Here is a 13,598-nt window from a genome sequence, read left to right on the forward strand (position 1 = left end):
TTCCACCAGCTGTTCCAGAGATTATTTTACTGTTAGATGTGGTCTTCATCCATGGTGACCATTACACAGATTTGGACCACATGTGGAAGATTCTTGGTTCAGTTTGCCCTACTTACTGAAGAGATGGGATGCAAGAACTAGAATCAGCAAAAAACCCCACTTTTCATACTATAATTTTAGCAAACAGTTGATTGAGAAGGGTTCTATACACCACGGAATTATCTTGGGGGGGAAAAAAAAAAGGAAAAAAAAGGTGTTCTCCCCATAGCTGCACCTCAAACATTACACAATTATATTACTTTTACTTTTCTTTAATGACTTTTCCTCAAAAGAAAATAGGGGATTTTCTCTGGAATGCTGAATATCATCTGCTTATGGGTCCAGGCAAGCAAATCTCAAATGAATCATAAAAGCTTCCCCAAAGAGGTCAATACAGCTATGAAACAAGTCACCCACTTGCACAACTACATTTTGAGACTTTCTGAAATCGAGTATTACAGCCCAAAGGATAACACAGCTAAAACTGACCCCTTTTGACTCAGTGCTCTACTTGGCCTCTGTCACCTCATCGGGGTGATGGGAAAATGAATGACCCAAGGCATCTCTTACTGCTCATACTGCTGCTGTGGATGTTGTTCAGCATAAATGAAAAGGAAAGCCATGCTTGTGTTTGGCGAATTTAAATCAGTTTACATCTCCTGCAGATTAGCTCCGAGACAGGCTCGTAGCTTTTAATTCATATATAATTCCTCGTTTTACTGAATCTGAGTTTCAAATAAAATGCAAAATGTTTAATAACAATTTTTTCCAGATTTTATAGAATGATAAAGTAGCAGTCAAACCCTTGTCATTATTTTGTTTTCTTTTAGCTTCTTTCCACTATGCAGCAAAAGAAGGAGGAAAAAAAAAAAGAAGAGGAGAAAAAGAAGGGGAAAAAGGTAACAAAAGCACAGTTAGACAACTTTAGTTAAGAAATGTAAACTCAGAAAGCAGCACATCCTACAATTGCCAGAAAACAAGCCAAGGCCTGCTCGTTCTTGTTTACACTTGGACAGATTGTCCCAGCATTTTCATGAAAAACAACTCTACAGCAGTGGGAATTGCTGCTAGAAATTTGACCCTATCACCCTTACTCACATGTCAAAATTTATTATGAGTAGCAGCATATTCATTAATGGAGGTACTCAAAGAGTTGCTACCAACAATAGAAAACAGTGGGGAAAATCCAGCCCACCACAAACAAAGAATGAAGAAGTGCCAAGATGCTGTTTTGAAACAGCAAAGAACAGGATCTTCAGAAGATTCAGTTTGAGTCAATGTGTGCAACAACAGTCCTGTCAATAAACCAGCCCTATTGCATAATAAAGCAAAAAACAATTTCCTTGTTTTTCTCTACTGCTGTTGTTACTGTGGAGCTAAGTAGTTGGCTAAGGGAAAAATAAAATGGCGAAGCAATGCTTTTCTATAATGAGAACCCAAAATGTCATCTGCTGTTGTTTTAGAATATGGCCTACTGAGTTTCAGTCTTCTCATTATACCACACTCTGGAAATTTCTCCAAACAATTTTATACTTTGGATTTTTTACTGTTTTTTCTCCTCCTGTGAAAGTAAATACTAATGAAGCACCAGTTACCAAAGCAGAAGCAGCAAGGACCTAGCAGAAGTGCTGCATTAATACAGTTTAGGCTTCCAAGGCACTGGAAGCTCTGGAGTTCCCAGACAGATCATCCCAGAATCACAGAATCACAGAATGTGAAGTCTCAGAAGAGTTGTAGCTGTCAGCATTTACCAGAAAAATAAGCTGGGAGAAACTTTGTGGAAATCTCCTAGAGCGGGGTTCTTGCTAACACTGGAACTTTAAAATTATATTAAGGAGTTATGTGTCTGATTTCAGTTAATTATCTTGCTCCTGTTTGCGTGTAAGACTTCCTCCGCATATGCATTGTCAATGCCTTTGGAACAGTGACCTATTATTATAGTTACTTTTTTGGGTGTGGGTTTGGTTTTTTTTTACTATTTATAACAGTTTCTCACATGCAAGAAAAATATTTCCCTTGTAGTAGCTTTTAGGTCAGACACTCCTAACTAGCTTGCTTTTTCTATCCATTCTTTAAACTGAAGACTTTAATGCAAATTTACCTGAAAAGAGATGTTTCCATATGCAAACTGTCAAACACAAATGATGCTGATGTTCACAGTACTGCCCTTTGTCATGAAGAATAGCAAAAATGTCATGCAAAAGTTCTTGTTTCTCTGTCCTGCTTCAGAGCAGTGTTTAGTATGCACACTTTTAATGTGCACGTCTTGTTGCAGCATAATAAATACGCAGGATAAGTGTGCACTGCAACTGTTTCTACTGCAGCTTCTCTATTAGACATACTGGATATGTATAAGCCATATCAAAAATCAAATTTTATACTACTAATACAAACCAGTCTTCTAAAGCTGTGTTCTTTTTTCTCAGATGTATCTCAGCAGAGTTTTGTGAGATATGCTTTTAATTCTGCAGCTACACAGTGCAGAGAGTTTTCCTTCCAAAGCTGCTCGCTGGACTAGTCAGTGCCCGTGTACTTCACACAGCTAAAATGTGAGCAGAAAAATGAGCTATTGCAGAACAGTCCTATGGTGAAGTTACAAGAAAAAAAAAAAAGGTAATTTTTTCTTCTACTCTTTTTATGGACATCAAGTACAAGAGGTTAGAAATATATAGTTATTATAAACAGCATGTCAGCGTTGATGTAGTCAGAGCCAGTTGCTGGTATTGATCTCACTGTAGCTTATTTTAGCATTTCCTGCTATACTCTGGGATACCAGATAAAGGCTTTTCTGAACTGCTGGGAAACATAAACCAAGAATGAGCTTTTTTTAGTAGCGGTAGGTGGTATTCTGCTAATTAAAGACCATAAAGTAGGAGGGACTACCTTGCTAATTTCTTACACAACCTGAAAGGAAATACGGAACTGTCAAAAGCAATCAGGGAGTTGCAGGGATGCAAGCCCTCGCCCTGAAGATGTTCTCTGTTACTCTTGCCATAGTACTCCACAGGCTTCAGAGAAGCTCCTGGAGTTTTGCTTCAGCACAAAAATCCCCTCATCTGAACCTGGCCCCCAAGGTCATCTGTGGGTACAACACTCACCTCCAACACCCTGTCCTTGCAATCCTTTAAAACTACCTTGATTTGTCAGAGTGTAACAGTGGTAGGGAATTTTCCCTTAATAACAAGTACTTTTCTCTACTCAGTCTACAAAATTCCGTAACTCACATCAGCCAGAATTTATCTTCCTTTATTTTAATGCTTTAAAAGCAAAACACAGTGATTACGGACGTTCTGATGGGCTAACATTTGCTTAACATTAACTGTAAATATTTGCAAAGATATAAAAAGAACTCAACCCCCTGCCTCCGCCCCCAACTATGTCTCTCCACTGAAAACATATGTTGGTAATGAGGGATAAATAAAAGGTAATTAAAGCCATCACATTTAGCACTGAGATATTTTAAAATTATCGTTAGCAGTGGGTAGCACATTAGGCAGCTTGACTGGAAATAAAGGAGGATTAGAAAGTAAAGCACAAATACAGAGTACAAAAAGGCCAAACGTTGAGCTTTCTTAAATGTTGAAATAGGTCAGGGAAGTAAGGTAATTTTACCAGTGTCTGTACATATATACATATATATATGGGAATGTCTACATTGTGGTGCTGTGCAGACATAAGTCAGGAAGCTCTGGTTCATCAGAAACATTTCTCTTATGGTAGCACAGAGCTCAGCATGGGCTAATTTACCCTGCCGAGAAGGGCAAAATGGTGAATGGTGAGAAATCAGCCAGTGAAAAATGCTTTTTTCCTCCCTGCTGCTTCAGCTGAGTGGTCGACACAGCATTTGGCCTCACATGCAGACATTCGAGCATCACTCTGGGCTGAGCTTTATCAACAGTATCTTGCAAAAAACCTTTGAAATCCTAGATGATTTGCCAGTGAGCTGAGGAGAAAGGAGGTGGAAAAAACTGAGATAGAAGGAAGCACAAGCTGGAAAGAGAGAACTATGAGGGGAAACACTTCCAAGTCCAGTAGAATATAAAGGCACTAGGGAATGGGAATTCCATGTCCATTCGCCATACAAACCTTTTCCTCTTAGCACGTCTGACAGTTCAATTAAAATCCCTGAATGCTTTTTCTGGCTGTTCCTATCTGTTTTCTTAGCTATTCCTGCCTGTAAAAGTCTGTTGTTTCAAACATATTTTTATAAGACTCGGGACTAAATTCAGCACTTTTGAAGTAATATGGGAAGGGGGACATCATCCAAATATTTGGTTCTCTCATCCCGAAAAACTCCTGTTACTGGTAGTGGCACAAGTTCTTGGGTTTAGGAAAGCAGGGCTCCATTTTAGGGAACAGCTAGCGAGCCAGGGATCTGTGCCCAGAATGCACGCCAGCAGTGGGACCATCATGCAGTTTGGTGAGACCCAGTATTTTGTCTGTGTTAACCACCAGTGCACCAGCCTGGCAGGTGTTCAGTTAGAAAGAAAGCACGGCTCTACCTGTAACATATAATTGAGGTTTATGGGGTCCTCCTTGTAAATGATTAGAATTTGTGGGGCTGTAGTCCTTGAAATAAAACTTAACAAAAGAAGTAGCGTCTGGAAATCTGCTTCAGGAAGATTTTATCTTTACCACAGCGTCAGTGACGTCCAATGACAAGACAAGGGGCAATGGGCACAAGCTGGAACATAGGAGGTTCCACAAAAATATTAGAAAAATCTTTTTCCCTGTGAGGGTGCCGGAGCCCTGGCACAGGCTGCCCAGGGAGGGTGTGGAGTCTCCTGCTCTGGAGACATTCAAACCAGCCTGGACATGTTCCTGTGTGACCTGCTGTAGGTGATCCTGCTCTGGCAGGGGGCTGGACTAGATGATCTTTTGAGATCCCTTCCAACCCCTGACATTCTGTGATTCTGTGATTCAACCTGTGATTCTGTGGTCAAAACAAATGAACCCTGGAGAAGTAGTTAGAAAACACATCATGAATTATTAGGTCTTAGGTTGAGCCCTGAGCCTGTACTGTCCCCATCCTTCCACCTACTCCTTTGAGTTAAAAATTATTTTTTTAGGAAAATTTTGATGTGCCTTATCATTAAAACTTCCAGTCCTTGTAAGACTTTAAAGTAAATATTTCTCATCATGTGCAGCTTTTATGTACTTTGTAACACCAGATATACAAGCAGGGTGAAATCATTGTCACAGGTTAGGGCTGGGCTGGACATTAAACACATGACAGATGCTCTCTATTAAGGCCTCTCCGCAAAAGTGGGTAGGAAATGGGAATAAGAGAGTGAGACTTGTGGATTGGAATAGAAAATTAAAACAGTTTTAATGAAACAGTAACAATAAAAAGATAATAATATCAATGAGAAAATAATTTAATATATTTAAAATGTATTATTCCTTGGGGGTAACTGCAAATATCAAGCAGACACTGAAAAAAAAAAAAAAAAGGAAAAAAAGCCCCGCCATTAACTTCAGAAAGTGCAGTCACTTCAGAGAGAGTTAGAGGAAAAATAAAATCACTGACCAGAGGATTGGTTCCGTTCTAGCCCAAACCAGGACAAACTTTTACAGGTCTCTGCTTCTTTCAAGCCTCCCCCTTCCTCAGAAGCGATGCCAACCCTGCCACCCTGCTAGCACTTTTGCTGCACCACGCAAGGGCACTGCTTGTTTCGTGCGAAACCGGGGTCCATCTCCTCACACGTGAGGATACTCGACGTGCCCTCGATGCATTTCTATCCACGTGGCAGAGCAAGGCATTTTCTGTGAAGTTTGTTATCCAAACAACATTGGCCACAGCTCCTGGACGTTACTCCGTGCCCCGTGCTGTGCCCATGTGTGAGAGCGTGATTCAGAGAGCGTGAGTCACAGCGGGAGCTGTAACTCTCAGTCATAGAACAAAAAAGTTCATAATTTCCAGCTTCTGTAGCTTTGTGTTCTCCTGTCCCCTGGATGTGTCTGCACAGTCACAGATGCAGTGACTTTGCTGGAAAAACCTCTGCCTTGGGCTAGACTGCAGAGGAGATAGAAAGGTTTAATTTTTTCTAGAAAGGAATTCAGCTGGACAATCTTTTCTCATTATTTTTCATAGATACCATCATGACCGATGACGTGATAGAAAGGAGATATATTTGTGAGAACATTCAGTTTAGCTTTTCTCCACTGTGAGATGTTATCACATCACTTTCTCTGAAATATTTTATAACTTTAAGATATTGTAACAGTACAGGAGGTAATTCTGTGCTCGGTCTCTTTGTCACAGGGGATTTTAAAGAGGAAAATAAATGAATCAGGTGAGAGCTACTGAGAGCGGAGATGCGGAGAGCGGAGATGGCTCTTCCTTTGGCCAAATAAACAATCCTCCTAAAACAGAGACACTTTGAGGAACTGGCAGAGCAAAAAGAGCTGTTAAAAGTGCAAAGAGCAATCACATCGCAGAAATCACCAAAAGAACCCATTCTGGGAAGTAGAGGAAAATATGTTTTGCTTCAAATAAAAGCCATGCTTGAAAAACAGCTTGACCAGCTTTTGCGAGGACACAGTAGGCAGGGAGATATTGGTTTATAAAATTTTAAATTTGTATTCTGTCATATCTAATCACTTTCAGTTTTCTCCTTTTCAAAGGTTACTTGTTTCAGTATATACTCTAATAAAAACAATCCTTTGGCCTTCTTAAATAAGTTTGGTTTCAAGATGAAAGTTTAGTCAAGCTTGAGCTTAAAACTGCAGCAAAAGAACTTCTCAAGTTTATAAAAGCATACTTTAACGCTATTGTAGGTAAGAGTTTCCAAACCACTCAAGTGAGTTAAATGTTCAAGCTCCTCTAAGCTGTAATTCTGGCCAATTTTAGAGTAGTACATTTGTTTTACAACATCTATTACGGCTCTGGACAATCTCTTGGGCACAAGTCCAGTCAGCGCAGCACATCAAACCTTTAAACTCATGTTTGTGAACAAAATCCGATACTTGTAATTAAATAATCCTGGCCTCTGATCTCAAAATCAGATGACTTAAGGCAAAACCCTGCAAATAGGTGTGGTTCCACTGACTTCAAAGGGCACTGAAATTTTACTTGTGTGCAAGTGTAGATGATTAGACTTTCAGGGTTATATAAGAAAATAGTAAGCTACTTTATTGCCAAGGATTCCAATTTTAGAAGTTCTTTTGCTTGCTTGTTTCATAAGTGGAAGAGAATTACAAGGTGTCATGAACCCAAACCCAGCTTCCGCCAAAACTGAATTGTTGTTGGTCTGAAGCCATTCACTGGTTTGAGGTTTTTTTATCTATACCTGAGTAGGTTTTCCGAACTCCCTGCAGTCTGTAAATCCCCTGTGATGCAATCCCTCTAAAGATAAGTGATAGACATATATTGCTGACATTTTTCTTCAAAATAACGAATTTTCTTCAAAGTAATGACTAATGAGACCGGTATGAAACTGGTAGAAACTATATTTTCTGTAATTCTTCACATTTCTCTCTTCATCTCGCCACTGCACTTTACATCTCTATCAATACCTACAGCTTCAGTTTGCCTCCATATGTTTTCCACCACACTGGATGAACTGTGTCTTTGTATTTTAAGAGACCTATTGGAAATACGCTACTGATCTTAAACATATTGCTTAGATTAAATTCCCTCTGAGAATTTTAACTAAAATATTTTCAGAAATTAGGCTGACTGGTGAGCTGTATATACCAGGGCAAGAGCAGATGCTGAACTTTGTGAAGCTTGGGAACCACAGTGAGCTTTGGAATTTGATTTTAAGATGAACTCTTGTCTTATTGTGAATTGACGTGTCCATAAGTTTTGTTATTCAATAAGAAAAATTTTTCTCAAAAGGAGAAGGGTGTTAAAGTGTGCAAGGGCATTAATGATTCCTGTAAATAAACAGCAGTTACAGGTTTGGTTTATAATCCTGAAAGAGACAATCAGATAGGAGATAAGAAAGGAAAACACAAAACAAATGGAAGAGAAAGGTTATCCTGAGGTATCTACTTATGTCACAACACAAAGTCCTGGTGACATTCAGTGTAATAAGAAATGACAAAAGGAAATGCTTTTTAAAAATAGCATATGCCTAAGTGATAGAATTTGTGTCCTTAGAAGATATTTCAGATAGAGACTAGCAAGACAGAGACTGCAGCAAACTCTTAAGGAGTTGGAAAATTGTCAGTATGACTTAAAATCTCAGAAATATAGAAGGATAATGTGCATTTTTTAGAGTGATATTAAACCATCTAGTTCAGTGCTTAATTCAAATTTCAGTTATTAGCCAGCTGAAAGGAGCTTACACCTGCCTTGTCACTAATACACACTAACGCCTCAGCTATCATGTCAATTCTTAAGCAAGGATAGAAGTTTTAGAGCATGAGTGCCATGCTGACCAGAGCAGATGATACACTTGAAATTGAGAGACACATTAGAGCTTCAATTTACAACCCTTCAAGTAAGATTTTTACCATAACACAAAAACTAAGAAAAAAATAGATAGCAAATGCCTATCCAAGCCCTTTCTACAAGTCAGCTGCACACAGAGAATGTCCTCACTTTCAAGTTTCCTGACACAGTCAAGCCAATGGTTATTATACACAGAAATTAATCAGAGATGCAGTTATAGACTGCATGTGAATTAACTTTTTATTCTTTCTTAAAAGAAGACGTAAGAATTAACGCATATTTTTAAGAGGGGGTGAAATCTTACTACTTTCCCAGGGGAAGGTATTGTAGCAGATATTCATAGAACCTCCACATTTTTCTTTACAGTTATCCACACATACCTCTCTTCCTCCATTCAGACCCACCCTATGCAAATGACCTTATCATTACTTCTTTCATCAAAGTTATGCTTTCATCAGCAACTTTTCTGGTCCTATTCAAACAGCTTTTCACCTCCTGAGATGAGCAATGGGGGAATTAGGAAAGAGAGGAGTATGACTGAAAAAAAAAAAAAAAGCTATTTGATGGCATTGATATGGACAAATTTACCAGTATCATAAAAAAAATCACATAATGCCAAGCAGCGAGCTGTTCATGCCATACATAAACTCCACTATTTATGAAAATAATTACTGTGACATGTTATAAGAGTTATTGTACAAAATCTATGCATTTGTGTGTAGCACTTTTTATATCTGAGCAAAGGCCCAGTCATAATACTTATTTTGAAGCACGAAATCCAACACAGCTCAAATAAATTTTTTTGTTTATTACAAGCATAAAATGAAGTTCTTTTGGCACAGATATCCTGTTGGCCATTAATCGTGCCCATGACAACCTGGATAGGAACAAAACAGTTAGTCAGGCAGCACAATAATGCAAAAATAAGTTGCCTGAAGGAGTGATAGAAGAGAACTAAGATAACAGACCTCACTGCTTTTATTACTCTAACCAATGTCCCAGCTCTCACATGAAATGAGCTCCTTAGCAGCACACTGTTGTTCTCATACTATTTCAGAGGCTCATTCTGAAGTTAGTATGTAATGACATTCACTCTGGAAATCTCTGTGTTACTTTTTCCACTACTACATCCTCTTTTGGAGAAAACAAACCAAGAGATGCAGCTTGATCCATCCTCTTCCCTGGCTTTGAAAGCCCCCTTTGTATAATAAAGAGCAACTTTTAAAATGCTCTTCACATTAGGAATTAGCATCGATGCTATTTATGAAAATCCTTGCAATATCTCCTTACAGTGCTCACACTGACTGAGTTGGAATAAGCTTCACACTCACTGAGCTTTGGGCAATTTCTGGCACTTTCCCACTTTAATAACATGGAGAGAAAGTTTTATATTTAATTTGGGCAGACGAGTTGGACTGAATAATTTTCCTCAACTTAATAATTTTATCTGAACTTGGGGACTTCTCCTTCTTTTTAGAAGAATGAGATATGGACATCAAAAGAAAACAGTTGTGAAACCGTGGTTCACTGCGTAACGATACAATCAGCACACTGTCTGATTGCAATCAGAAGACTTGATTATGCTACACACATTTATTGTGTTCATTACGCATAGAGAAGCATTTTACCATGAAGTAAAATACAGTACTCTTGTTCACCATGTTCTGTGAATAAATATCTGTGTGTATAGGATAGCACAGAGCTATGTAGCACTCTCTGGTGGAGGGTGAGTAGCAGAAATCATCTGCTGCTGTGGACCTCAGATGTCCTTCTGAGTTGAGAGCTAATGTCTATTAATGTGGGGCTAAACATTGGGTAAACATGGATAGACAGCTTGTAGTACCCAACGTAGCTCATTTAGATCTAAATCATGTATCTCTGCTTATCATATATATATATATATATATATGTATATGTATATGAACAGGTAATACTTATAAATGCACATATATATATGTAAACACATATACCAAACACAGTTATTGAATTCCAGTATCTGCTTCTCTCAGTAATTCCCTTTGTATGACAAAAAACCCACTGTACTGAACTTTGTTCAGTTATAATGGAATTTTGCACCCCATATCTTCCTCTTTCATTAAAGCCAGAATGATTTGGATCGATTCTGCAAGCACCTAACTAAGAAGTTTTCATAAAAAGAATTTGTACATTCTTCTATTGCTTTAAAAAGTTGTGTGTTTACTTTTTTTCCTGCACATGAAGCATGTAATTATAACACAAAGTGAATAAGCATAACAGCCCTGTATCCTAGAAAGCCTTGCCAGAAAAGGGGCCAGAGTAAAATAGGTAGGGAAGGAGAGCAAAAATACTTATCTGTAGATTTTTCCACTGAAACGTCTCAAGTTCTGTGAAGATGTATTGTTTTAATTAGGACAGTTTTCTAACATTATATATATAGCTTTAAGAGGGCTGTGTTTATTATTGGCATTATAGCAATGCTCAAATCTGGAACAGTTTTGAATATAATGTATTCCATAATCCAAGAGCAATTCTTCAGGAAATCTATATGGCATGATAAAGTAGTAATATTGTTTAGCAGAGAATATATCCAATAATCTAAGAGATGAGGGTTTAAGGCTTGTTTTGTTGGTGTGGTTTTTTTAAACACAGAAATGAAATGGAAGAAAAACATGGTCTTCTGCTCACCTCTGCAGCAGCAGCTGTTGCTGTGCTTTACCCTGGAATTGCACAGCCTCAGAAAAGAATAAATAATTTACGCGCAAAACGGACATGCTCACGCTGGCTCTGCCAGTGCTCAGCCCGGGATGGAACTGTGGAGAAACTGGAGGAAAGGCCAATTGCACGGAAAGTGCTGCATTGCACGTGTGTGACGGAGTGGCTTCATCTCCACCAAACAAGGAAATTCCTTGCCCCTTTCTGCATTTGGCAGTATTTACATGTCACCTACTCCCCACCCACCCCACCATGAGCAAGAAAACTAAACACAAAACAATATAAAGGATGCAATAGTTAGCTCATGTTTTTTTAAAGGAAAACTTACAGATCACTGTAGACAAGACCATAAATCTGCGCTGTGCTGTGATGATAGATTCCTCTCAGGATAATTAAAAGCAGGATCACAACAAAAGCTGGAAGACCCCAACTCAAAAGGAAGTAAAGCAGATAGCGCCGCTCTGTGTGTTCGTCATTCATCACCAGGACGTACCAGAAATTAACAGCCTGAAGAATAAAGCAGAGTATTAATCAGTAGACTTATTGGATGATTAGCTATCTTCAAAAAAACAAATAACTCTGAAAGTTATAATACAGAGCATTTCTGTCCCAGCATATGTGTATATATAAACATTTTTCAACATAAATATTTTGTTCTCATTTTCTTCTCTTAAGTAATCAAAAGAGACTGATTATGAAAGAAGTATGACTATTTATATAACTGCTAGATTTGGGATTAGACTATCAGAGAGGAAGGGACACACTGTTTAGCAGAAAACACTTCTTTTGCTGTGCAAAAATATCTCTGTGGTGCAAAAGTAGCTTTCTTCTGGAATTCCCGTGCCTTCACAGAAAAGACTGACATATAATATTGCTAAATCACACCAGTATTTTCATCTTTTTCTGTCTGGAGGGTATCTAATTCAAGCTTGTGCCTCTATCCAGTCTTGACAGTCACTGGAGAGAGGACAGATATCTTCAGGCACTTATTGATCCATACCCAACCACATTCATCTCTCTTCATTGTTTACATAGGAATTTAGCATATAAATCAACATAAATGTTGATATATATGCTAAATTTGCAGCTGTCTATTGTTAGGATAGGTAAAACCCATATACGGCAACAACAGCAAAGCTATTATATGCATTTGTGAAATGTGGCAGCTTCCCCTTAGCCAAGAATTTGTCTAGCAGTTTCACAATCAAGTACTTAATTAATGGTTTGTGGATTCCTTATGTAAGTAAGTCTCATCAGTTAATCATCATTACAGGGGTTTTTTTCTGTGATTTATATAGCAGGAATACACAATACTTTCTATCATGAATCATAAAGCACATTGCGTATGCCAACAATTTCGTTTTTTAAAAAAATATAAGTTCAGTAACCATTTTAAATTCTTACTTAGAGAATGACATTTTTAAATATATCTTGTGTATATAATTATATTAATTATGTATGGCCTTTTCTATTTTCATTTGGTGATTGTGAACAAAGGCAAAGTTTGCTTTCCTTAAAAGAACACCAAAAAAATCCTACCATATAAGTGTCCTGTGTAGGTTGAAAGAACACAGAAAAACTATTAATTATATTGCTGGATATTCGCAGGAAGAAAACATGAAGCAGATGAAAACAGTGTTTAGAAAACAAATCCAAAGTTTGTGGAAAGATTTGATTGCTCTCCTACAATGCCCCTTCCTCTCATAACTTCAACAAGGGATTGAAAACCCATTCAAGAATCAGTTTGTCACCCTATGCCAATAAATCTTCTTCAAATTACACGCCCTTGTAAGTGCTGACTAGGCTGTGCTTCACTGTGAGCATTTCCAGACAGCAAAACCCTTGAACTGATTTATGCCATTATGCTCAGGGGTTGTTGGTTCTACTAATTCTTACAATCTGGTGGACATTGTTCTCAGTCATCCAAGAAATTGTACCTCATGTCCTCGCTCTGTGTTTGTTTAGCCATATTTACCTATCTCACCTCACTTATCACAGAAGAATACTTTAATGCCCGCACTGCTGCAGAGATGTGAGCAAGTTTGGATATTTCACCATTTCCTGTGCACTAATGTTACTATCTTGATAATTATAATTTCTTGTCTTCAACTCCTTTTTGATGTTCCAAAATTTAATCAATGAAATACAAATAGTGGAGCTAATTTTAGCAAATTCTTTCCTGTTGCCATGCCGCAACAATAAACAGTTCTGAAGAAGAATAAAACATTTCCCAGCTGCTCAGGTGGAAGAACAAATGTACGATTTGTGATTGTTCTGATACAGAATGCAAAACAATTATGGATCCAAATAACACTCTAATGAGACAATGCAAACTTCAGTAAGGCTTTTTGCTTTCAGAGTGAGGCAATTAATTCAAATTACAGTCCCAAATCTGGTGTGCTTTTGTTTCTTTCTTTCTTTATTAATTCATTTATCTGTGCTGATAATCTGTGGATATCTGGTAAAT

General features: G+C 38.0%; 1 protein-coding gene across 1 annotated transcript in view; it reads right to left on the reverse strand.

Annotated features, from left to right (window-relative positions):
* The window catches only part of LOC104276854 (G-protein coupled receptor 98-like), a gene marked incomplete at both ends in the record, with an annotated part of 71,443 nt that extends 59,805 nt beyond the window's left edge, over window positions 1–11,638 (reverse strand). Inside the window, one exon of the mRNA XM_009873308.1 lies at window positions 11,460–11,638. Coding sequence (XP_009871610.1) covers window positions 11,460–11,638 — 179 coding nt within the window. The remainder of the gene's footprint in view (window positions 1–11,459) is intronic.
* Between the last annotated feature and the right edge of the window lie 1,960 nt (window positions 11,639–13,598).

This window comes from Apaloderma vittatum, unplaced genomic scaffold (assembly GCF_000703405.1).
Source record: "Apaloderma vittatum isolate BGI_N311 unplaced genomic scaffold, ASM70340v1 scaffold3477, whole genome shotgun sequence".
NCBI classification, from domain to species: domain Eukaryota; kingdom Metazoa; phylum Chordata; class Aves; order Trogoniformes; family Trogonidae; genus Apaloderma; species Apaloderma vittatum.